Source organism: Lineus longissimus, chromosome 3 (assembly GCF_910592395.1).
Source record: "Lineus longissimus chromosome 3, tnLinLong1.2, whole genome shotgun sequence".
Taxonomy (NCBI): Eukaryota; Metazoa; Nemertea; class Pilidiophora; order Heteronemertea; family Lineidae; genus Lineus; species Lineus longissimus.
In genome coordinates this window covers 24779091-24806890 of record NC_088310.1, presented here as the reverse complement: position 1 = coordinate 24806890, position 27800 = coordinate 24779091, and the positions used below count along the sequence as shown (strand labels likewise).

The 27800-nt window shown below is 38.1% G+C and overlaps 1 protein-coding gene across 4 annotated transcripts in view; it reads right to left on the bottom strand.

Moving 5' to 3' along the window:
• The window catches only part of LOC135484320 (neurexin-1a-like), a 372440-nt gene that overhangs the window by 15012 nt on the left and 329628 nt on the right, over positions 1–27800 (bottom strand). For 3 of the 4 annotated variants that reach the window (XM_064765666.1, XM_064765669.1, XM_064765670.1), the window contains 5 exons: positions 22664–22783; positions 17915–18090; positions 17442–17613; positions 4450–4488; positions 193–327 (listed from right to left, as the gene is read on the bottom strand). In XM_064765666.1, coding sequence (XP_064621736.1) covers positions 193–327; positions 4450–4488; positions 17442–17613; positions 17915–18090; positions 22664–22783 — 642 coding nt within the window. The remainder of the gene's footprint in view (positions 1–192; positions 328–4449; positions 4489–17441; positions 17614–17914; positions 18091–22663; positions 22784–27800) is intronic. The other variant, XM_064765667.1, reaches the window with a different exon arrangement.

The following is a 27800-nucleotide window of genomic DNA, read 5'->3' as shown; positions in this document are numbered from 1 at the left end:
CAATTGACTGGCTATGGTGCAAATAGGTGAAGTGGATACTTTCTAGGTCCGGAGCAGTGCTGTATGGTTTTCTTGAACATGTTGAAATCATTCACCTTTTTGTAGGGGTGTTCCAGTGTTCTTACATCAATACAAAATGCCTGGACCAAGGCCTTGAGGAGTGCTGTGATATGGTCCTCAAGTTCTACAAACCTGCTATAGTTCCAGAAAATGGCTGCGTAACCCGTGGACTTGCCAGTCGTTTCTTGCGCCGTCCCATTCTATCTCTGGCAGGTTTACCGCCAATGTAAACCTTGTGTTGGTTGTTAAATATGTTCAACTGCCGACCTGGAACAAACGGCAAAAACTGTTAGGGCCTCGAATCCTGAAATAACGTGCAGAAAGAACACAAAACGACCACTCGACACGACGGAGGGAGGAAGGAGTTGATGTAGGGTTAAAGTAAGAGGAAGAGTATGAATAAACGAAATCAACATGATCAATGGGTTTGAATAGGCCGGCGGCTGTCAGCCAGTTGGCACACCCAGCATTGGCAATCATTTATTTCTTCAGTTGTCTGGGGAAATTTGAAATTGATGTTTTTATTTTGGTGAATATGATATTTTTGTTGTTCTACCAATATTGAGTGCCAGATTAATAAATAGTATGTTATTCTTTAATGCATTAGTTGTTTTTTACGTGAATTTTCAACAGTTTCAATGTTAATGTGCATCTACATGTAGATGCATCTAAATGGTTAAGTTCGCTCAGCAGTGCAACATCAATGCATACATAAATATGAGCTTAAATCTTAAAATAAAGCTTTATAACTAGTTAGTCATCATCGAGGTCGGTCCTATATGAAATCAAAGTCACAATAAATAACTTCAGATTTTATGTTTAGAGTGAGGAGTTTCTTTAAAATTGAGAAAGAAATTCTTTATTGAAGAGAAAATGATTAAAAGTTGAAAAGGTGCTTGAGCATCCATAATTGTAAATTGCTGATGGCATGCCAGATCATGTATGTGTTTTTGTGCATGAATGATAAATACCGTAAAATATCACAAATTTGTTTTACCATACATGACTATATTTCCATTTTGATGACGTCATGTAGCTACCCTAACATTCCAATCAAAACATTGCTGCCGGTTCTAAAACATCCCACAGAACACTTCTCTTACATGCAATCTATATATTTGAACAATTCCTCAAATAGTCTTCTATTTGGCAGTGTAATGCAAGATACCATGCAAGAAATAACCTCTAAACTATAGCTATAGGTATTTTGCTAGTAGCATCAATGCAAGCAAGTTGCTCCCAGCACAGAAAGCTTGCAGATTGCTTTTTCCATAGATGTATATTTCAACCCTGGTCACCGCAAAAGTTTCGGCATCAATTGGTTGATAAAGATATCTCTTGCCTTATTGCACAAAACAGGCAACCATTGTTAATTTCCTGCGCTAATGAGATAATCATCTGCATGGACAACAGGAGTGTCAGTGGTGAAAGGAGACGCTGATCAGCCAGGGTGAACTGACAACTGTTGCAGTGGACTTTGTTCGATGATAGGCATAAAGGGAATGAAACAGGGACAGTTTTTGCATACTGGCAAAAACGCATCTCTCACGATCTCTCCTCAGACAATGTATCAGTTTTTAGAAGAAAATCGTTGCAACAGGATTCCACCAACTGGTATCTTCACAGTTATGATGTCATTATCGATATGCATGCAAATGTCATGCTTTCAGGAGAGCAGCTACATTCAAGCCATTGGAAAAGCTGACAATATTTTTGACAATAACAGATAACCAGTAAAGTTTTTTAATGTAGGCTATATTGACAAAAGCTTTTTGTAAGTAGTTTCCTTAAAGAGGTTTAATCTTTTCAATGATAGAAGTGTGATATCGTTAGACTTTCTTGGGTGTCGAATCATACTCTTTCTTATTTAAGGGCCAAGGAGAAGGAAGGGTATAATGGACAAACACGGTCTAAACAAAAGAAGGTAGTGCGTAGAAAAACACAAGACAGGTGTGTAAGAACAGAAAAGGAACAAATAGTGAACTTGTGAATTTAGATTCTGTCATATCTTAAAGAGTGAGGATTTAAATTAAACTTAGTCACATCGCAGAGACGAGATTGGCTGGATTTCTGATTGTCTTCTTCGGGTTGTAGTTCTTTTCTCATCTGTTGCTGGCGCTACTGGTACCATGGACATGTAAGCTATCTTGGTAATGTCTTGCTCTTCTACGATCACCAGTCTAACAAGCCAAAGGCAAGGGAATGTTGCCGGTGCACAGAGATATCTCGTCATGCCCTTAAATGAACAGCCGACGCTGCCTATTCCATGCAAATAACTTCATGGCAGAATGCAATATCATAGAAACACTACTATGGTTGAATCAGCGAGGAGTATGAAATTACCGAGAGGTTTAAGTAAGGCACTTTTTAGGTAAAGTGTCCTAACTCTGATGATATTGTTGACCATTTCTACTGTTCTATTTCAAATGTAAAGCACTTTGCTAACAAGGGTTCTGACATCACCACCTGCAACATAGCCACAAGCACATGACAACTGATTGCACCATCAGTGGCCACTTTCACATCACTATCTTCATGTTGTCATGGCCACATTACAGCGACAGAAGAAGCTGTGTTGCTATACGCTTCAGAGCAACTTGCCCAATAATTGCTCAGATTCCTAAATAAAAGCCATATACAGCAAATGTTTACTGAAACGGTAGACTTAGAATTCTCCAAACGCACACAGCTCTGTTGAAAGTCAAAGCCTTTCCCCTCAAAGAATAAGAAGTCTTTGCCACATAGGATGCAAAAATAATCCAGGAGAGTTGAAACTTGTTTGATTAGAAGGTCACAAAGACATGAAATAGTGACACTATTTGTATCCATCTAGGCAAAGAAGATGCTTCCTTTAACATGTTTGACATGTATATACCACTGGTTTGAAATACTGTTTAGTTTTCTCATGCCACAGACCACAACCAACCCTATTCTATGACTGTATACCAACTCTAAGGAATTATTTTGTATTCTATAGAATGTCGCCTAGAGATAGATGAAGTGTCTGAACCATGTACGAATCTACTTCTTGTCACTTAACTGTTACTTTCTTATTCATGAACCGAGTCAATATCAATTTGTTTTCATTCTACTGGCTGGCGCAATGGCATTTTCAACGTGCTTCTCCATCTTTTTGCATTATTGGAGACAATGTACGGAAAACCTGAAACATTTCAAGTCAATATCCATTTTGGTTTATTCTCTTCTTTGCAGCAAATAGCACCAATTTTTGCCACATCCAGTCAATAGTTTTTTCAAATATTCTTCACGAGAAACTGCAGAATGTTATAAATTGTGAAATATTGTTATCCAATATGTGAAGTGGGAACTGCAGCATAATGAATAGTCTTTCCAACACCACCCGGGGACACATAGAAATGAGACTAGTTTGCACTCAGCAATGAGCAGCCTCCTATAGCGACATTTTGCAAGGTCAGATGTAGGAAGTGACATCCTATTCTTAAATTTCAATTCTGATATGACAATACCTGATACTCGCAACTAAGCACAGTGAAAAAAAGGTTTTTGTATCATTCACTCTCTAACTCAGCATCTAGGAAAAACAGTCCAGTAAATATGAGGCTTAGCTCACATCCACCTGATATCTGACTTGACAATCAACCTTGTACTCCGTCACACTATTCCTATTGACCTGGCAGCTTAACTCGGCGGTACGTGACGACACGTCTTGCAAATTATCATGCCCACGGTCAACGTTTCTTAATCAAGACAAAGACTGTGACCAACGGCTGACCACAATAGAAAGGAGTGGCAAATACTTCGTGATTATTTCCTTCTGTAATGATTCATTACTTAAGACAGTATAGCCGTAACAAGAAGTATCTCATACTTGCATCCATGAGATGTTCTGAATGTATTATTATTATTGAGCCAAAAAGTCAGCGTGGTCTTCAGCTACAGCTGAAAGCTTGTGCCATTATGATTGGGACATCCGCATGCATACTGATCAATTAAGATTCTGCACTTGTACAAATACAAATCTAATCCAAAGCAAATGAGTGAAAACAATTTGATCCATTTGAGGAAAATTACGTCTCCAATTGATTTAATCATCAGATTTAGCTTCTAAATCTGTCAACAGTGAATTGAAGAAATGGTAAATTGTGTTTGAAAGGCAACAATATCATTCAGAGTGTGCTGTACCAATTCTTTTACAAAGCTTAAAATCCATTTTTGTTTCAAGTCCCAATGCAAGTAATTTCATTTGCTTGTCTGAATCATCTGTACATCTTATATACAAAATGAGCAGGTGATGCAGTCAAACTTCTATGAAATGAAAACTACACCAATTCCACCATAGTAGTTGTACATAAAATAATGTGATTGCATGGTGATAAAATGGTGAGATTAGGTCCACTGGTATTTTACCTGTGAGCTGGACTTCATCGTCCAGAAGCCAGGAAAACACTGGAAAACAGAACAATCTATATATACATGTACAAATAGCCAGAACATGTATCAGTCCTCAGTTATCAGGATAGCTTGTGTTTGGTGGGGAAAAAGAAAGCTTCAATAAAACTGCCGAGGACCAAAATATGCAAAGTAAAAAAGTTACGCTATGCCAAACTCTGTGCCCACTGAAAACACGATTGCTCTTTTCACCCAAAAATGACCCAAAGGAACTTTTTCATTGGTTAGTGGTTACAAAATACTTGCTAGGTGGAAGTGGCAAGCAGCAAAAAGCAGCTTCTTAACTTTGCAGATTTTGGATAATTTACAAACAATTGGAAAAGTTTCCCGAGTTTCATTTCAAAACACTCCTAAGTACCCAATCAACATTTTGAATTGACAGTAACATGAATAAAAACAGGCCAGAAATAGTCTCATTTTCGAGGAAGCAGCACGGTGTACCGGATCGGATCAAAAGATTGAGAAATATGTTTTGATTGAAAAACAGTCATTGGTTGTTTATTCAAAATGTTGAGATTGGACTTACATGAACAACATGCACATCGTTTCAAAATGAAGCCCAATTTCAATGACTGCATCATTCTGACAAGATACCAAACATGCTGATGACGAAGGCTGCACTTTTGATCATATCAATATGATTAAGGAAGTGAGCCCCAGGCAGTAAACTACCCAAGGGTCATTCTGCTGACAAGGGTATTTCATTTTCTGCCCGACTTAGCTGCAGCCGGTTAGCATTTGCATTTTTACGGCACTGGGTATGTAAGCTGGAAGACAGTAACCATAGAATTTACTAGAAGTTATGCAATGAAGCAGTGCTCATATTTTTCTCTCTCAAGGAATTAGTTTTTTATTAACAGCTTGGGTGCCCAGGGGTTTACTTTTTATCCCTTTTAGTGCCTGCATTTTACCACTTTTTACCATTCTAAAAGAAAATTCAATGTTTGTCTTTTGCATAAGATTCTCTAACAGCCCACATTTCAATTAAAGCAGAACCTTATACATCTTCACAGTATCATTATTTGTTCAGGAACTTTTGTAGTAGGAGCCATTTCTGCCCGTAGCAACATCCACTGAGCCACCTACAGAAATAGCAGCTACTCTTTTCAATGTCATTTCACAATAGGTATCTGGTACATTCCCGGAAATAACCGGGTACCAGTCGTGTAGAAAGATGCATCCATTCGAAGCAATTTTATACAGTTACATACATTGGAATGAAAATACAGGGTATGAATTTGCCATTGAGCCAAGCAATGTTTCTTGTTTCAGAGCACATATCAGATACCATGACAAAGAAGATGGTTCATATGCTAAACTACCTGCTTCAAATACAGTATTAATAAACTTCTTTTAATACACTCCTTAAAGTATTGTTCAATTCTCAGAACACACACAAGCAGACAAATATGATGAAAAGATTGAATAAAATTTCCATCTTACACATTGTCATTCTTTAGATGTCAGATGTTCGTTTCTGTGGATACCAAAACTTTGTCTCACCAAAAAAAATTGCAAGATATCTGACATTGATATTGGTCATACGACAAGGGAAGATCAAAGATATAAATAATGCCAATGAAAAAGCATCCGCTTTTGCGAATATCAGAAAAAAAAAATTATTGTGTGCTATTATTGGCTTTCATTGCATGAGATAATAAAAGATGCATGGTGAATAAGATGTTCCCTTGTAAGAAACAAGTGTTGGGCTTTGATCCGAATGATGACAACACTGGGATATTCTGCTTCGCTAACAGTGCCGCAAGTCCTGATTCTGGCAATTGGCATCAAAGCGCATAAAAAAACGAAATGATTGTATCATGTAGCAGATACCAGTTTATAAAGTGTCAATTGTTCTTTGCTGAAAACTTCAGCACTTTTTATTCATATACCATATAGGTCGTGTTGAAAAACAAACTGTCCTTTTTTTCTAAAAAAGGCATTTTTAAAGATTTTCAATAATCATACTAACAAATAATTCATTTCGTTGTGTTTCAGAAAATATCTGAAAAAATTCCAAAACCTATGAAGCTTTTGAAATTACGAGTAGAGTCGTTACAAAAAATAATATATACAAGATCATGTGGCAGAGGTCTTGAAAAGGATCCAAGAAACATTGCTCAACTCTGATGGCTTACATTCTTCTAATAAAACCCATAATTTCCACATAACTTTTCAGAACTAGAACTATATATTACCGGTATGTGAATGTCATCTGAGTTCAAAAGGAATATACAATCTACATGAAACAGAAATGACAAGCTGTTTCAACAATTGAGTGCAGACGCACTTCAAAAAGATGGAATCAATTTTTCTCCAACTGATTTCATAGAATTATTCTTTGTCAAATCAACAAATGTGTCAAAGGCACCCTTAAAATGGACACCTTTACGAGTATAGAGAAAAGATATTTAATGTATTTGAACTTAAACAATATTCATGTCATGTTGTAGAAGGAAGATTTATTGCATCGACTGTTTTTTATGCATAACAAGTTTACCATTAATGTGTATGTTTTACCAAAATGATTTTTTTCAAGCCCAAATATTTTTTTCACTTGTTTTTTTTCGGCTCAAAATAAAGAAACATTATCAGTCCCAAAAAGCTTTTGGCTTTGAAAATTTTTCAGAATTTAGAACTTATGACTACGTTTAACAATTTTGGTGGGAAAACCTAATCATGCATTTTGTCGCGGGATTGTCAACTTCACTAAAGCGACCACCTCGGCAACGCAACCATTCAACCTCAGTCCCATGAGTGGTCGTGTTACCGGGGTTCCACTGTATATATCTGTTGAACAAGCGAACAAACCCTCAATATCAAAAGACCACACCAGTGGAAAAAGACTATTTGTGCACGGCTAGATCTGATTATATCATACATTCGTCATGAATTTAGCTAAGAATGTCAAAAGGTTGAGCAGTTGGCAAAGCAACAACAGAAATCTTTGTTGATTTGTATAAAATATGTGTGCAGTCAAGTAAGCTTGTTTGTATCAAGAAATAATTATGACTAGTCTTTATCAATTCTATGTATATGTTTGAAAAAAGATAACCCGAGTTACTGCCAAGCTGTAAATTTAAACTAAATGGATACAATGTTAATTTTACTATCTGTATCAGTCAAAGTGATACAAATGAGTTGGTGAAATTTTCAAATCTACAACGTGATGATCGAAATCGAACAAGATGAGCTGCAAATTTAAAAGGGTTAAAAAGAAAAAGAAAATGATTAGATTATGATGACATGCTATGATGATGACAAATTTTTTTGGTGAAGAGTCAATTGATACAGCTATCCTTTTTGAAAGGAGCATATCTAAGCCGAAAGTCAATATGTGCACTGTATCTGCAGCTAGGAATAACTTATCAGGTCTTTTTTTGTGAAATGTGGTTTAACAGTATCATTTGAGATGAGTTGGAATGAGAGAGAACCACCTCTACCTCTACAACACTGAAATTAGGAGCCTGCTAAAATTTCTGTTCAATATACATTGACCAACATTAAAATGAAGCATCTGCATATGCCAAGAGATCATGGGAGGGATGAGGTTGAATGTATTTTCACACGAGGGAAAAAATTCTGCATGTTATTGGTGTTGGTATTAAAAACATCTGATAGTTGGGATGCCTACACCAAATCTATAATCGATGTGGACGTGAAACCTTATTGAAACAGCCCATCAGTATTGCTGTAGGTGTATTTGCAAGTTTTTAGACTTGCATTGTTTTAGGTTAATTGTCTATTCTCGGTGCCATCACCAATAAGCTAACACCCACATTTAGTGAAAAACAACTTCATCATTGCAGCTTCTATTATCCCTCTCTAAGATGTTTCCGATAGAAGCCCAAGGGATTCTTGTTGAGTATGTTTCAGTGTATTGTCAGTGGTTGCTGGTATCATTTGGATCACAAGGGTTGACCAAATTAAGAGTAAAGACTTTGCCCCTGTTGTAATGTCAAGTCGTCAATGCCAAGACAACCACTGGTATGATATCTCCAATCAATAAAAACACACTCATGTGGTTTTCTTATATCCCATCTTCATAATCTGCAGCCCAATAACCAATCACTGACACAGTGGAAACAAAGCGCTCCTGCTAACTTATTAATTAGTACATCACAAAGGTTTTGTTTGATTTAGCCCAACCCATGGGTCACACCATGTCACACCATTGATCTACAGTTATATTAGGAAAGTCAGGGATGTCGACAACATGTACTTTTATCATATGGATGGAAGTGTTCTGTGGTGGCAAGTGTTTCATGTGCATGCACATACAAGCTAAAATTCAGTCAGAATTCGCTCCAGCACACCAAAGAGGCAATTAAAACCACTTCAATACAACAAGTGTAGTAAACCGATCTTCCAGAAATGCCACAAAAGACAATGGAGAACTGTCCAGTACCAGTGAACCATCATCTTTAGACATGATTTCTATGCCTACTTTGAGAAGTGGAAGCTAGAATTTACCCGGCGGGTGTAGATATCGCTGCCATATGATTATCATGACATTGGTGATGGAATAATATCATCCGCCACCCGTTCTCTGCCAGTTCACACAATCATCCTCTTTTCATTTCAGTGAGGAGCGAACCAAAAACGGGTTAGTCAGTTGAGGCCAACATTCACCAGAAAATTCCAGAGAGCTAGGAGAGGAATCCTTTTGACATCATGATCATGTCATACATCCCAATCACCTCTAAAAAGCCAAATGGGTGCCAGCACCACGTTCTTGTTACCAGAGGGAATGAATAAAGAAGTCGAGATGACAGTTAAACAGCATGGGAGTGACATCTTCCATTTACTATCGAGCTGCACCTTGGTTAACCATGACTAAAAAATGATGCTTGCAAGCAAAAAGGACTTTCCCTTCCTGCTACAAACCAGATGCGGCATGGTCTTACCGGTACCTTTGAATGCTGAAAGCTATTACGACAGTTTTGCTTGATTTTTGCATCGACTTTTTGAAATGCCAAAGACAAAAACATGTCAAAGAAAGACGCATTGTACTGACTACTGTGGGTTGAACAAGTACAATATACTCAGTGCCATCAGACTGGGTGTCCAGAGGTCGAATGAAAAGTTTGCAAGGATTAAACTACCTACATTTATTGCGATTGATAAACATAAAGCATAATTTTAATCTCTACCAGTGTATTGAAACTCCCGCAATGAAAAACTGTTAACTTTGAAGTCGCTATTTACCAATGGGCGTCAAACTTCTAAGATCATTGGAAATTTCTTCCTGGCATTTGTCACCAAAGTAACCAAAGATAAAGAAAAGTTGGTTTAATCAGGGATGAGTTTCTGAGCATTCTTTCAAGTTACCGGATACTCGGTACCTGGGAATCGTCTGTAATTCAGACTGGAAAGTAATCAGGGACAAATGTCTGGCAATAGTAGCGGTGATGTGCTCGGATTTCATCTGTGGTAATCCATCCATTCACCAGCTGGTGTTTGAATAGCTAGATAAGTATAGTACGATGACGAGAAAATGGAAATTGACAAGACAGATATCTCGGCAACAAACAGCTTCAGCACTGATCATGTCAGATGAAATCAATCTCTTCTCATCTTTTAAAAATGTTTGAAGGCCAGTAACATGTATTTATGATGTTCATCTGATAAAGCCTTCAGTACATCTCTCACTGTATGACACAAGCTCCACATGAGCAATTTCTTTTAATTCTAATGCATCATCCTCTGGTTTAAAAATGAAGGATAACTTCTGACAATGGAAGACGCGAGTTGGATAGATGCTCTGATGATGTAGCATTTCTATGCCATACCTTTTTCAAGCGAACTGCATTAGAAGAATTTAAAGAAAACGGTCCCAGGGTACAGTTCATGTACAGAAGTTTTGCTTTTAGCAAACTACAGAAACAAATACTGAGCCTTTCCCAATGTACTCACTGGTTAACAAATAACTGTCCTCGCCTATATTCACTGTGAAGGTTAAAATACAGACAGCATTAACTGACAAATGCTTGTATGAAATAGTGACAGCATTACTTTTATCATATTGCTCAAACATAGAGTGTGGAATCACTTTTAAATTTTCAACATTGAAGACAGAATCCATTACTTTCAGCTTCACAATTTATGTGTCAGAGCCATGTCTGTATCGAAAAGCATGGAAGGCAGATTTCAATCACTCTTTGATTTAATCAATAGGTGGCCACTTTCCAATCACAATCGCTATGTAGTCATGGCTGTGTCGCAGGTCGTAGCAATAAAACTCTCTTATCTGCGGGGGACTTGCTGCAGCCCTGTGAGACGTATATACACTGTCGAGCGCAAATACACCTGACATGTGACTTTGGCAATGACATGCACCCAAACAGTGAGTGGGTTTCTCTATATAACATGATCTACCAAACACAATATGAATCACAGCCTTCCAAACAAAAATATCCTTTGAAGTCTGAGCAATAGGCAAAGGATGTCAATATTGGAAAAAATTATCAATCAGACCTGCCCATATTTGCCCACAACCTTCCCAGTTTCTTCTATTGATATTGAAGTCTGTTTCCAGATCAGATTCACCAGATCTATTAGATCTATCATTCCCTAACATTAGCACGAGATTCCAAAGGTATGTATTGAAGATCAATTCAATGGCCTTTGTTTCATCTCGAGTATTGAACCCAGGATTGAGTAAATGACCTGGCAGTCCAGTCTTTGATGATATATGTTATCAATGACAAAACCTTTTATTCTGATGTAAGTATTTAAATGTCCGCAAGTCCAGCCAAGTGTCATATTACCCTGGAGTGTCTGGGCTCAAACCAGGAACTGCCTCTTATTAAATTGAAAAGGAACCAGGAATCTCCGACCACCATCCATCCCATCGACTCAGTTGTAAAAGCAACACTTGGTCACATCACTAGCTGGAGCAGGAAACATGAACCTTTTTCATTGACCCTGACAGTATTCCAGGCACTTACTTCCCACCCTGATTAGGTCTGCCAACACTTGTGACACATCACCAGCTTCAGCAGGAACCTCTGGCCTGAACCTGACCATATTCCATACTCTGACTTCCTACCCCTGTGGTTCAGGTTGAAAGCAAGAATTCAACTGCCCAAGCCAACACTGGAAATGTTGTAATCTACAGCAGGAATCAAAGGTAACCATTGCTGACCATATCTATTTGCGGAATTTTCACCCGATTGCATCCAGCCAACACTTGATCACGTTGCCAGCATCAGAAGGAAATAGGAACTGTTCATTGACCTGGCCATATTCCACGCACTGCTTCTCAATCTATGGGAAGTAAACTAATGAGAAGCTCTATCCCATAAGCTCTCAGCCACTTGCAGAAATCCTTCAAATGGTGCCAGCCTAATTGGACTAGCTGGCTCGTAAGAATGTGTTTTTTCTAGTTTCGTCCTCCTTAGCCAAGCGTAGCAGGTTTTCTGAATCGTCGATATTCATTGTATACAAAGTGTATGAGAACAGGCTGTGGAAATGGTTTGGCCATCAAAGTGAAAGGGACTTTGTGTAAAAGATGACCTAAAATGTTTAAGAAACCATAATCCTTTTATAGTTATCAACTTCAGATTGAGGCTGATAAAATGGCATTAGATCAGACACTGAAGAGCCATCAACTGCGAGATCCTTTTCCTAAAATCGGCCAAGTTCAACCCAAGGAACGCAATCTCTCAAACTCACATCAACGAATTGGTACCAGTTCCTTGAAAATGCTTGTCACATATTCTGGTACCAACTCGTTAAAAACAGCCATAACAGAACAGAACAATCTTAGCAAAGCGAGGCATTCTGCATCGAATAGTTCTTCCACGAAGCAACATTTCCACAGGGATGACCAGGATTTCCCCTGTTCCAGTGAATTGGCTGAGCTAATCAAGCCATGCATCAGCGCCTCCCTATAACTAATAAGGCATCCCTGAAGAGGCCAATTAGGGAGCCATCAGGCTCGCAACACCAATTAAGATACCCGCTCAGTCAAACTTGATCAGCAGGTTTACTGGTATATGAAATTGTGTCGTAGGCTCGGGCAATTTGTGCAAGAAAAGTATGTATATCTGCAGGCAGGAACTCAAGACAACTTTACTGCAGCCTCTGTAAAGACCCCCAAAGGGTGATATACAGTCTTATTCTCACAGGGTTTGGGATGGTTTAGAGAATTGCATTCGGAATAAGCCAGACTTGGAAATGGGGAATCGGGATGAGTCCTTCTTCTAACAGGACATTTGGCAAGAGAGAAGAGGGGACCTAAGAAGCGACATCCTTCAAGACATGGACAGAAGCCCTTCCTGACATCAGTGTTTTAACATGTTTAAGAGCAGCCAATTCCCTTCTTACCATGCCTTCATAAGCAGGTTTGACTAAACCAAGCAATGCAATTTGCAGTTTGATCAGAGCGTGGCTGATTGATGGCTGGTTAATTTTGGGAATTACGCTGTGCACTCAAGGCTGGCACATTAAGTGGGAAACGGAGTGAGAAATGTGTCTGCTGTTGTGCAACGATCAATTTGCATCTTGTATCCCTCCCTCCTCCTCAAGGATATACAGGATGTCTAGAGCTTGTGGGTTATTCATCTCTCACTTGGAAATGCTTTCCTGAAGTGATCGCAAAGATAAGCTGACTCCTCTTCTATCTGGAGTGATGGGACAGCGTAGTTCAACCTCAAGACTGGGGAAACAAGTCATAACGTTGTCAAGCCTCTGTGGGTGGGGTTACTACATACACATTGACAGTTGCATCAACAGGATTGAGAAAGACTACCAATGCCCTTTGGTATCTGAACTGAGGCAGATGGGAGTGATACCATCAATTTTTGATATGACCATTAACTGGCTGGGATTGAGTGGAGCACCTAGTGCAAATCTGAGCAAGACAGGTGTGACATGCAGACCAAGAAGTCTTAGTGGTCCATAAGGGACAAGAGGACAGTGACTGATCAAGGCTTAAGGGTTGCCTACCTTGCTTTTTGACTACTCCCTTTCAGGAAGCTTAGTCTAATGCCGTGGTCACACTGGGGTTTTAACACGAATTGAATTCGAATTAAAACGTTGATACGTATTGGGGCGTCACACTCAATTCGGTTCATACCGATCTCAATCCGCTTTAACCAACACGGTTCTTAAACCGAATTGAATGCGAATCAGCTAATCCGAATCAACGAAACCGTATTGAGATTTCAAGTGTGACACGCTTGATACGAATTAAGAATTTCGATCGCACTGCGCATGCACCCGGCGCATGGAAAGTGACCTTTGACCGTGGGAACTAGTGCTCCGAACTAGTTAACTGATGTATTTATAGATGGCGCGCCGTTAGTATGCATTGAGTGTGGCGCGTTTTAAACCAATTTGAATGCGTATTGGGGCCAGTGTGACGCGACCGTTCTGAAACTGGATTAACCAATTCTATTCCGGAGAGCGCTCTACGGAATTCGGTTTCAATTCGCATCCAGTGTGAACACACCATAAGGGGTGACGTGACCTGAACCTGTGACATTTCAAGATTGTAAGGATGAAATAGCAAAGGTAGCAATATTACTCATTAGATGTTATTATCAAAATTCCTCCAGGACAGGAAGGCTGTCGAGTTGTTTGTGCACCTGATCCAAAACTGATGAGACAGAAATAACAAAAGGCAGATGATCTTAGTAACTGGTGGCACATCGCACATAAGATATTATTAGCCATCTTGATCCCAAGAGGGTGAAATCAGTTGACAACCATGAGAATTTGAGGAAGCCTTTTAGGGATTGGTGCGACATGTCTGGATGGCTGCACATACCACAGGGGATGGTATTCTGTGGCATAAGTTTACACATTCATGATTCTTTAAACAAAATTTGACAAGGATAACTTTGAAAGTCAACAACGTATCATTTCTCCTCATTGATATTTGATCCAAAAGTGATTTTTAACCTTCAACAAGCTTCAATCAATATGATCCCAGTTTGATACCTGTGTATTATATTTGATTATACTATGCAGCAGAGAGAGTTTAACACATCAATAGATGTTTCTGAAAATCGATTCAAAATAAACAGACCTTAATTCAAAACCTGTAATTTCAGATGCATAGATGAATTTTTCAATCACACAATGACCTTCATCGTAATTTACATATACAGTAACAGGAAATCAACAAAAAATTGTTATGCAGCTGTTGTGTTAAACCATGGGTAAGAGAGATTAGAGGCTTTGTCCTCAGTTATCATATTTTTGCCCAAGGTCCATTGCCACATTCTCCACCAATCGATGAAGCTGTGATAAGGGCGGCTAAAACCCTGCAGGCAATATGAACCAACCACGTGGAACCAGATTAAGATCACCAGCCTAACCAGTTCAAGAAAACTGTAAAGGTTTGCCAAATGATTCATGATAAGAAGACAAAGATGGGTTCAATGAATTTAAGAAATTGTGAGATTCGAGATTAAGAAATTGACCGGTCATCCTCATGTATGAAAACGCTAGCCCGAGGGCTACTGAATCGATCATTCATGATACGCATGAATAATCTCTTGGTCAACATGAAGAGAACCAAATTGAATCAATATTTAATGTGAAATGAACCCAAGTTCCAAATATGAAGATCAAAGTGTGATCAATGGGCAAATGAGTCATTTTTAATGGTCACATCTGGGGATTCTCATTGTTTTAAATTTAATTTCCATTTTAAACCTGGTTTATAATCCTATGCAGGCAATGTTTGAGAGGAAATATGAGTGTTGGAACCCCCCCCCCCCCCCCGCCAGCAAGCACCACCCTTCCAAGGTCTGCCAGACTTATCACTTAAACTTGAGTTTTAGTGGCCGGCTGATAATGAGGAACGTTCATAAATAAGATAATGTTAATGATGATGATGATGATGATAAAAGAAAGAAATTATCATTATTCATTGTCATATACAAACAAGATGCATCAATTTTACAATGATGAGCGCTGAAGGAGAAAGAGGGGAAAAAATTGCATATACATGTATAATACTCTACTTTCACTGATCTAAGACCAATTGCTAGGATATCGAAACAAAGGCCAAGCTAGAACATGTCATAATGCACCATCAGAAAACTTGGTGTCATCAACTGAAACAACCATGTTGAACATCCATGTGGATGATATTGAACTTAAATTGAATGCTCAGAGGAACTCTTAGATTGGTGAATGTAGAGTATGTACAGACAGGGTTACTGGCTGCAGTAACAGACTCTGGTGCTGCATTCCAGCAATAAAGCATTAAAACGTATTGAAATGTTCTGGTAATGCTGAATTCATCTTACAATGTTGGTTATAAAATGGGGCTGTGGTTTGGAATACCACGTTGATCATGACTGTAAAATGCCATTACCACCACTTACTTTCGGAATTCATATTTTACTACTTTCGAATATTTTTTTCACTTATTTTTTTCTGCTCAAAATGAAGAAACATCATCAGCCCCCCCCCCAAATTTTTGGCTTTGAACATTTTTCAGAATTTTGAACTTATGAAAACGTTTAACAATTTTAGCAGGAAAACCTACTCATGCATTTTGTCCCCAGATTTTCAACTTCACTAACGCGACCACCTGGGTAACACGACCATTCAACCTCGGTCCCATGAGTGGTTGTGTTACCATGGTTCCACTGTATGCATGTGTGTTAAAAAACAATCGTAATAATTGGAAGTTAATTACCTCGGATACCCAGAACATTTCAAATGGAAACAATGATATGGTTACATATGAGAACATGTATTGAACAATTTGCAGAAGCCACAATCTGCTGATTGAAGAATTTTTATAGACATTTTTTATTGCTAAGCATATCAATAATCATTGCAGGCCACTGTGATAAATATTGCTTGTTTGTTTTATGGCACTTGAGTGTGCCCACAAATGCTGGTAGTTTGATGCTCCTTTGGTGTGTGACTCGGGCTTTTGCAAACTGACACAATTTTTTTATCTACATGCTGAAAATTCCAAATGGCTGAAGGTCACTTCATACTTGGGTCGAAAGGCAAAAACTTTCAGATTTCTTTCAGCAAAAAAAGTACAAAGATTGACAAGCAATAATGATCCTGTCAAAGTAAAATTCTTAAAATTTTCATGGATTTCTTCTCCAATTTGGTAAAACACACCTATTCTAGCAACACTGGTAATTTTCAGCATTTACAGCAGTTTCCATGCCTCATGAACCCTAGTGACACAAAAATGGTCACTTCACCAGACTTTGCGTCAAAAGACACTCGATCATATTTCAATAAATTTTCAAACCGACCAATGGCATTGAGCCGATTGTAACCAATGAAATTTGTCCATTGATAAAGTTCATTTCAAACAAATGCTTTTAAAACCATTCAATTATACAACTCGTTCTCACACTCTTGTTGTGTTATTTGTCTCCATATACAATGCAAGCATTGGTTTTGTTTTTAAAAGCAAAAAGAAAATAATTAGTATAAGCATGTGAAATGAACGGTCTTCACGAAATGAACGCCCTACCACTCTAGAAACCATTCGTGAATACTCTTCACAGTACAAATATCTTATATACAGAGAAACTGTCATCATAACAAAATGGCCGAAATTGAACTTTTAAGAAGTTTGGAAAAATAAACAATTATTTATGAAAACATGTTGATGTACAAAATGCAACGTTTCATCATGTCTAAACGCTACATACATCTTTTATTCGAAACCTATCATACACTTTATAAATGTGAACCAGCATGCATATTAATCAACAAGATCAATAAGGGAATATGATGTCTGGAAAAAGTGATACAATACAAGAAAACATCAAACGTCTTAGACCGTGAAATTTGACTCAATGAACCTTATATTAAAATCCCAATCTCTAAGATTACAAAATGAAATACTGTAGAGAATTCCCCAAGAACACATGCTCAGTATTAATAACTTCTTGATCGTATTCTAAATGTTTTCCAATTTGTGCAGAGGAAAAAGAAAACGTTTAACTGACCTGTCGGGTTTTTTCGTCGCACCGGGAGGTTGTCCACCTGAATCGTGGCGTTAGGCCCTTCCCGGGTAAATCGTATCACATGATATTTTCCATCGTTGACCTTGTGGAAGAGCTCTCCGATTGGGTGGTCAGTTGTTCCCATATTGTACACAACTAGGATGTTGCCGTTCACCTTCAAACAAGAAAAGATCAACTTGACAAACAGCATCCTTTTGAAAACCACTTAGAAGTGTCCGATGATAAGGAACGAGAGGACACATTTAGTAGAAAGATCACGGTAACAATTTTTTGTGTTAAAATGAAATGTAACCACGTCCCTCCTAAAGCTCGAGGTGATAAGTTGTTGATCCTTTTAACTGTTATCATTAGACGTACATGGTAGATTTACCAAGTAAGTTTGAGACATCCTGTTGTAAGAGGGTCATACCCTTGGAGAGGGGATGCACAAGACGCACACTGACAAACCAACTTACCAATTCCATTTCAATGTAGTCGTCAGATGAACCGCTGTCTATTCGTACAAGGACAGCATTCGTGTCTGTGGTCACAATCCCAAGTGCCAACTGATCCCGTTTGGTATCTGGCTGCATCCCATATGGAAAGGAAAACTCTATTAAGCCACCTTCTTCGAATCGGTAAGCTATACTTGCTGCAAAGAGAAGACAATGCAATGAAAAGGAGGAGTGGAAAGAAATTGCTCAGGTTGCTTTAAAAAGAAAGCCAAGTACTGGTAATAGCTGCAGTGATACACAATCATGGGACAATCTGACAAACTGAATTATGTTCTTATCTGCCTGTTTCAATGAAGTCCCTAGTCAAAAATTATTTTGATAGACATAAGGCATTGTGGTGCAATTTATAGCCCCAGTACAATTATAGGCTATGTGTGCATCAATGTGAACTGCCAACTGTTTTCTTGTGGGGCAATAATTGTACTGGGACTGTAATTGCACTACTTTACCATATCTTACTATTAGCTCGCAAATAACCATCAAAAACACATTACTTCAAATAGATACAATAGGTGAAAACCATGTTGTAGCAAAAAATGGACTAGAATTTTGACAAAAAAATTCTTTGTTAGAAATACTAGGACATGAATAATTTACTTGTTATTGAGCATGGTTCCAGCGTTCGACTATTTTTTTAGCATATCGGAAAATGTTATGTTTTCATTCAATATAGTTATACAATACGGCTTATTGTTTCAAATACAATACTTATTTCACTAAAAGAATTTATGAACTGAGCTAAAACAATTTTATGGCACTTCTGCGATAAGATGATTACATTGAGCTCACACTAAAACCTCCATGACATGCTTAAAAATACAGAAAATGGACAAAATTATGGAAACTTAATCACCCCCTCCAGCCCACACAGCATATTCTGCCAATAACATGAATAATGACCTTCACATTTATGGCTCTTCGATTGTCGAAGACATGAGCAAAATAACAAAGTTCTTCAGCTTTGTGAAAAAATGTGCTCCTCTATTACTGTTTGTGGTTACTGATTGTGGTAGGAATACTTTGCCATTGGCTATTTTGGACCTTTACACCATGTAAGCGACAGAGCTTCAAACAGTGGCTGGTGCTTCAGATGCCAAATGTCGGTTGCCGAATTGACCTCATTTGTTAGAGTTATCAAAACCTATAGCATGACCTTAGGAGGGAACTAGAAATCTGTCATATATGAGTGCCTCATGATATCAGCTTTTGTCATGGATTTGTTTTTACTAAGTCAATGTCTTTTTTGCTTTGTCAAAATCTTCCTAGGTCAAAATCCAGATAAGATACTTAGTAATAAGATTTTATTCAGTTATACGATGATATACGTGTACATGTGCATATGTATTCGTTACAAGATTCATGTAAGATTAGCTAAGAATCTTACAAGAATCTAGAAATGAATGCACAAGTACATGTACATGAAACTGAACAAGATTTTTATGATAAACTTGATGAAATGTACAACAAACCACCCAGAAGAAATCAATAGATTGCTGGTTATGTTAAACTTGGCTTGGATTAAATAGCATTTTCAAATGGAAGGATCATGTTATCTCAGTTTAGTTTTTTTTTTGTATTTGTTACGGTGGAATTTCTTTTATCTATATCAGGTTTAAGTTTAGTTATTACCAGGGTTATTTTTTAACCCAAGGCAAATCGTTTTAACCCCCGGTGAGTGTGGAATAGTGAGAAATTTGTGATTTATAAAAATTGTGCAACAAATAAGTGCTTCTGTAGTGAAGTTACTGCAAACAACATGTTAAAGTTTTATTTTTTTTTAAAAAAAACAACCCGACTGCACTTAGCCTACTTTTTGCCATAAACACTAGGACAATACGAAGGGAACCTACAATAAATTGAACAAACAATGTCTAATCTGAACTGATCAACACATCGCATTTGCTCTCCCTTGAACAAACCTGGCCATTTAAATCAGCTCACAAAAATCGTCTAAATCTTGAGATCATTTTCTCAAACAATGAAAATGAGGCTTACAGTACGAGAAACATTCCATTTCACTCAACAAGTTCCAATATCAAAATTAAAATGCAAATAACGCGCCATCATAACTCATCACTGATAACTATTAACTGGGAATGATGCATCAACCCTCATGAATAAACCAGCCTATTCATTTTCAGTCCTCTTCAGTGATTTGTTTATAACAGCGCTGTCTAAATGGGCCATTAGCGCAAGTATAGGAGACGATATTCCATCGCGCAGTTATCGTAGTACGGGGTAATCCATTTTAGTTTATAAAGATTGTATACCAGTTCGTAGTTGGGATGTTTTTTAGACAGCGCGAGAACATAATGGGATCTGGCCTCCATGTGAGTTGCTAAAGGAAACATTTTGACTTTTTCTGCCTGGCTTTTAGACCCACTTTGTGCAGATCTGCAAATCACATTGGTTTCGTAAAAATGAAAATCCCAAAAGGAGCTTTTTAATTGGGAAAATCTTTAGTACCTGGCACTCTGCCACGATAAAAATTGTAAAAAGTTAAAATTTTCTGACATTTTCAGGAATTGCAAAGATAAATTAGGTGGATTAGAGTAGCAATTTGCAAATCCTTTGTCGCCACATGGGAAAAGACATATCAAACAGTCATTTACCAAATCATGTTTACAGTATCATTTCCATTATGAGGTGATACTTTATACATTGCATGTCAGGTGGTCCTCGTTTGAGCCTAGAGGCTCATATAGGGAGCCATCCATTCTGTTTCATTAGCTTCTATTATACCTGACAAAGTGACACATAAAATACTTTCATAAGGTTTCAGGTTTCAGGTTTCAGCCAAGCCCAAGCGGCATGGGATCACCATGAAATGATATACAGTGGAACCCCAGTATCACGACCACTCATGGGACCGTGATTGAATCGTCGCAATTCCCGGATGGAAAACAGTGCAGTTGAATATCACAAATTCCCATCAAATAATTTTTTTTCTAGCTATCATTAAGCAAAGATAGATATAGTTTTCATTTTATAGATGGATTCTATGCGCTGAGCAATAATTACATATTCTTGTTCTTGATAGTGCTAAAATGGATTTCTGTGCACAGCAGTGATTTCCCCATCAATATCACCTTTGCAAAAAAACTTAGTGTCAAAATAATTTTTCAATGAAATGTTGAATAAAGGCCAGTAGCAAAATCTCATCATTGACGTCATTGGTGCCAATATTTTTTACCGTGTGCAATCCATTAAGTGCAAAGAAAACCTGTTTTTCTTGAATTCACATGATTGTCAAAAATGAGACACCAACAAAGATATAAGCTGTCTTAAAACACAAGAAGCAACAAAATCCCAGAAAAGGCAAAAAAATTTACCAAAATTTTTAGACCACACAGGCAATTAAATTCCTTTCTTTCACATCACTTTGCAATTTTCATCTTTCTACGTGATTTAAGCACTCACCCCTGCAGTGATCACGTCCCAATGTTACCCCCATTTCTTTACTTTTCAAACCAATTAACATGCTGCACCTGATCCAATTGCCTCATTACAGATTTAATTTGAAAAATTATGTCATATTGCTCACTCAAATTTTTGTTTTATTCACATTTCTCATCTCATTTGCTGTGGAAATTGTGGCCAAGATTTGTACATCAGGCACACTGAAGATGTTAACTTTGCCAAAGTGGCAAAAACAATTTGGTCACTTAATTATGAGGTTTCGGTAACTCAGTTTGAAAACTACACTCGTAAACTTCCATTTTTATTACCTCTCTCTCATATCTGTTCATTCATTTGATGTCTTGTCACAGTGGTAAGTTTTCAAAAAATTTAATTGCTGACGAACACTGACGACATGTTCCACGTGAATTTGACTCCTGAGTCAAATTCACGCGTGGAACATATCTGAAGATATATGTATAAATCCAGATATATCTTCAGATATATCTGAAGATACATCTTCTGAAGATATCTTCTTAAGATATCTTCTGAAGATATCTTCAGTTATCTGCAGATATATCTGAAGATATCTTGAGATATATCTTCAAAAGATACAACTGAAGATATCTTCTGATATATCTGAAGATATATCTTCATCTTCAGATATATCTGAAGATATCTTCAGATATATCTTCAGAAGATATACCTGAAGATATCTGACGATGAGATGGAAGTTTTGTTTTCTAACTATTGTCAATGGCTCCTGTTGCAAGACATTGCCATGAATGCTTAGTATCTTAATCTATCAAATTGCTTTCTGATCTTCTGCTAGAGTATCACTTCATATCCAGTCAACTGGGACATACATGTATGGCGGCACTTCCAATTAATTGAGCACAGTCACACTCATTACATCTTGTCACAGAGGTGCCATTTTGGGTATGACGATGACATTTTCTTGGAAATCTAAATGGCAGCTGCCTATAAACACATTGTGACCACTAATGGTAGGGTTGCAATGAAGGTAGCGTGCAAGACCATCGGGCATAATCTACCCACAATTGTGTACGTGATGTCCATTTCTTGAAAGTACCATATTTCAATAGGGTGGTTGCTTTTGCAAAAACAACCTCCCTTAATGTGCATTTCTGTTGAAGGGAACCAACAACCTTTGCATCAAGGTGGCAGCCTCACTGGCTTCTCCACGTGGCTGTTGCTAAGCCACCATTGTTTCGGTCTGCCAAGCACGCTTCACTGAGCCCTCCACCAAAGAGATATTTTTGAGAAGTGAGAAATAACAGTACTACTTACGTTCATTGCATCTTGCCCCTGAATAAGACGTCATATCACAGTCACAGATAAAGCTATTCCATTGCTGCACACAATTGCCGCCATTTTCACATGCACCCGGACTACATTGTGTTGTTGGACCTGAAAGATATCAAAGGAGAAAAGGATTAAAGAGCTGATTGGATTTGTTTGTGGTCAGTAAGTATCAGCAGTGGGGACTTTGTCAAGAAATGCTAAGACAAAGAGTGCACTCGAGAAATCTGTTTAAGAAAATTCTTCTTAATGAAATTTAGATATCATCATGCGATGGCTGCATCAATCATGAGAATAGCTGAGAACTGTTATAAACTAATCAGTTCTGAGATTGCGTATACATGGCTGACAGACGAAGGACAAGTCTGGATGCAACGACAATGTCAACTTTAGTATGGCTTGTCACTTTCATTTAGAGCCTGATGACAGTGCCCAGTTTGATGACACTCCATAGTGCCAAAAAAGCATATGTTTTTGTCCAATCAACTTCTAATCACTCGGCAAATCAAGTGTTGTGTGACATTATGGGTGATGTCATTAGTTACGTCAGACATGTTGTAATCAAAGTAATGATGTGTCTGATGTCACAGAACACTCAATTTGACACCGGATTGGAAGATAACTTGTCCAGAAAACATGATTTTTCGGCATTGCTAGTGCAGTCGGCATGCCTTGAACAAACGTGTCAGGACCTCTATTGTAATATTGCTTTCAACCAGAGTGCCAAGTTTTTTCTTCAAAACTGAGAAATGCAGTGGTCCACGACACCATTAGTCATGTTCGTAATGACTTCTTGAAAGCTTAAGAAACCACTTACACCGAGGTTAAAAAAATCATCACATGCATATTTCATTTCCTGTTCTTTGGAACCACCCATCGATCACGCGGCTTTCAGGCCAATTTAAATCAAACTAAATGCCTCATCAACTTTCCAATTCATTCCAAAGTATTAAAAGTGGATTTAGCAGATGAGAACTGTGTACCTGCTGTTGAGGAAGCATGTCAACATGACTAATTGTAGAGGAGTTTTTCCTCATTTGGCACATTTGGCTGAAACAAGTTGTTGAAAATGTTTAAGAAGTTGTGAAAACAAGTACACTGTAGACTATTTAAGACTTTAAATCCATTTCATGGCTCCTGGGTGGCAAGAAACAAGTACAGGTTGACCAAAGACACAGAGATAAAACAGAAGATCCATTCAAAAGTGGAACCCATAACCTCCTGAGCCTGTTGCTCTAACCACTATACCACTGATCCTTTATGGCAAAAGGCTAACAGCAAAACTAATGGCCACAAATGGCGCTGAATGTCACTGGAGAATTGCGAGTCAATTAAGTTTTGATGTTATTTTGACGAAAATCCCCAGTGAAACTTAGCTCAAGCCAGATCAGGTAAATATCAAGGTTCTCCTGCAGGGCCGGGTTTAGATATAAACCCATTCATTGTCGACTGATATCTATATATATGGTAAGGCAAAGAGAGAAGTACTATAAGATGGATAAAGAACTAATTATTTCTCAACCTCTCTGATCAATACGATATTGTCTGGCTTGTTCAGAGGACTAAATTCGGTTCATCCAAGCTGATAGAATGATTTGAATGGGAGAAAGATGCGACTGGTAATGAGTGTCAAGCTGGGGCTGGAAAAGGGAAACATATGGAGGCACTTGATAGAAAGGAGAATACCCAAGAGAGGAACACAAGGCATTTGGGACAAACTAGTCAAAGAATACAAGGTGACTTAGCCGAACTAAGGAGAATGGGATAGTCACACTTTCATCACCAAGTCCGACTTATATTCATTACATTGCCAAAATACCTCTTTCCCAGCAAATGAAAGGTTTCAATGTCAAAACAACACAACATCTGAAGTGGCGGTACATGTAGGAACTGAAGCAGTTTCTCCGTTAAAATCTGTTGTGAAACATTGAAGGGATCCAACAAAGGGATGGCAAGGATAATGGAACACCTTTCAGAGAGTTTTTCAGAAAATCAAAAGGACTATAAACCACATATGAATAGCTTGAGGTTCAAGAGTATTCAAATTTTCATTTGCATGCTGTATTCATGAACAACTTCTTATTTCTATTGTGTATTAACTGGAGCCTGAATAGTTTGGAATAAATCCTCTGTACAATAATAATGTAACTGGCTTATTCATTCAAGGCTACCATTTTACTGAAATATCCTACAGGCATAACTGGAATATCATAAACGACACTGAACGGAAGCAGTAGGAACTCTTTCAGAAAAAAACTTTTTTCTCTAATAAGAAACTTTTAGAATGGTAAGAGAAAAGCGAATAACAGAACTGCCCATAAGATAGAAGCAGATATCTGTCCAATATTTATCATTCAGACTTCTTAAAAAGTTGCTAACAGCCCACGGCTTGACACAAAAGATGAATACACCCCGTCATAAATCGAATTTCATCTTCAATCAATAACCCAATTTGAAGAAGAATACCACAAATCTGATTATTGTCTCATCACCGTCTGTTCATGCACCAATTGGCAGCAGCATTTTAATTAGTAAATTAACTTTGGGACATCTTGTTTCGTAATCACTGCTGAGTCATCGATAATAGAAAACCGCTAATTTCTCCTTACCACAAATCAGGGTAAAGAAGAATTTTTGTGTACATTGCTGATGCATCTTCTCATACATGTCATATGAAACCATTCCTCTGTATGAGTAACTGACGGCCAGCAATATTTCCTGGTACTGTTCCACATAACTCTCAGTTGCTAAATTGATTAATTAGAATTGCACTATCATGTTTACTTGGAAGGATGAAAGAACTTCCTGGCCATCTTTCACTCTACAATGACTGTAATCAAACTCCAGACTGACCAATAATAACAGGTTGAAAACCCCTAATGATAAAGAGGTGATTTTGTCAGACCAAAGACTAGCAGACCTTAGAGACATGATGAACAAGTGAACCAGTGCTAGCTGACACTCAAAGACTTGCTGAAATTAACAAAAGCAAAGAGACGGAAGGAGAAATGGTCAACATGGGATCAGCACATCCCCTAACTCATCATGGCAAATAAAAGGATAATCACACCAATCTCATAGAGGCTGAAAGACCAATACACCAGGCCATTAATTTATTCTAGAGTAAAGACCAATCACAAGGCCATTTATTCTAGAGCAAAGAGCAGCCAAACTGGAGAGGATTGCTAGCAAGATGAAAGCACCAGCATCAGTCTCTCAATCAGTGTAGTGTAATGAGAATTACGCCTGGACATACAGGCTCTGAGTGGTCCAATCAGCGGCACCTGGTTTGGTCACAGGGACATGGATGATGATACTAACAATTACGCTGCTCAGTGACAGGAACTCTCTGAACCATGGAAGTGGACACTCTCAAGGAAGTTATCTGTCTTGGAAACTATGATGAGCACTGAATATCAATTTCAACATTGCTGTTGTGTAAAAAGATTACTGTAGTTGTACTCTATAGGTTGATTATTACCACAATGAAGTTACCTGTTAATACTGTACAGCAACACTTATTTCTACTAACTCATATGGCACAAAAAAATACGATGAAAACAAAGGTTTTCGGCCTTTATACCTGCAGATACAGAAGACAAGCAACACATTTTTCAATCAAGTTTGTCTAAAGGTTGTCAGCAGAACAGCCACGTTCAAGGGTGTTTTCATTGCAAACCTTCACCACTCCAGCAACTCAGGAAATGAAAATGGTAGAGCATCCGAGGGAGATTAGGTGGAATTGCTCTAACAAACTTCTTATCCATCTGCCACGAACTTCCTCGCTCAAAAACGGATTTTATTTCCTTTCAATTTTATTGGATTGTCACAGAAATAGATAACCATCTTGAAGCATTGTTTGGGGATGATGGAAGATGAAAGCCTAATGTACCAAGCACCCAAAGCAGTTTAACAACTTGGATTTTGGAAAATCAAAATATTTGGGGCTTCAAGTCAGCAATTCAGCAGCACAAGTGCTTTGAAGGATTTCTCCTAAATCCCAGATCAACCCATTAGGGGTTAAACATTTATCACTGAGTATCACGTCTGATCGGACATCAAGTGGCAATTATTGCTCCGTAAAGCCGGCAAATGTTGCCAAGAATCGTGGCAATATCATTTCTCGACCCGCAAAAACATCAACTCCAGTCTCGAAACAGTCTGCTAAACACCACTTGAGAACATGGACACCATCCTTAAGTAGAACGGGTTACCATGGTAACAGAACTCTCCCTTAATGAAGGCTACAAAACTGTCATTTCAACTTCCTATTTGGGGTGTGCGAAGGAATTTGCGATACTATATTTGTCAGTTATTAATGAGCTATGCCCCGATGTGAAATAATGCCCCCCAATTGAATGCGACTCATAAATTGTTATAGACGGCTGACCGTGCTGGAATTATGAACGCTCTCTCGGCCATCTTGTAAATGGTCTCTCATTGCTTTTATATACAACACTGGGGACGATCAATATTGCTTGTGGAGAATTGTCACTGAAACATTCTTGTAGCACTGCAGGATGTTAAGAGTATATTGGATGAGCAGACAGTGTTCATTATCAAGACTCCGCATCACTTTCCATCAGGCAAGAAGACACTGGCAAGACACAGCTGGCAAAGTACAGTTAATTAACAGTGAAAAAACATAAAGCAATAAATTGAATTAGTAGAAGAATGCCCATAATATATCGCCTTGTAATAAACCTTTGAGGAGTTTGAATCAGCACCACAATCGGCAGAAGTTCGAACAAAATTTCCAGGGTTTGCATCCGGTGAGTAGTGGATTCCTTGATATGGCTTGTTTTGTAGCTCAGTTATTAATCAATCTGCTTGCATAGTCGGGTCCAAAATCTGAAAATTTGTTTCAATTTCTGCCAATTGCAACCATGGTGTAGGACACCACAAAAAAATGCTCGATGTGATTCATCTTGAAATCTTGCACATCTTAAGACATTTACAATAGCATGGGTGTGGCTGATATTTTTTCAATCATATAGAAAGTCATTTCCATCAATCATACTGTTTAAAGGTAAAGGTCCCTAATCCAACACATAATATTATTTATCACGATTTGCCGGCAGCGTTAATTTTTCGATCCACTACCGACCGTTTTTCTTCGGCCCCA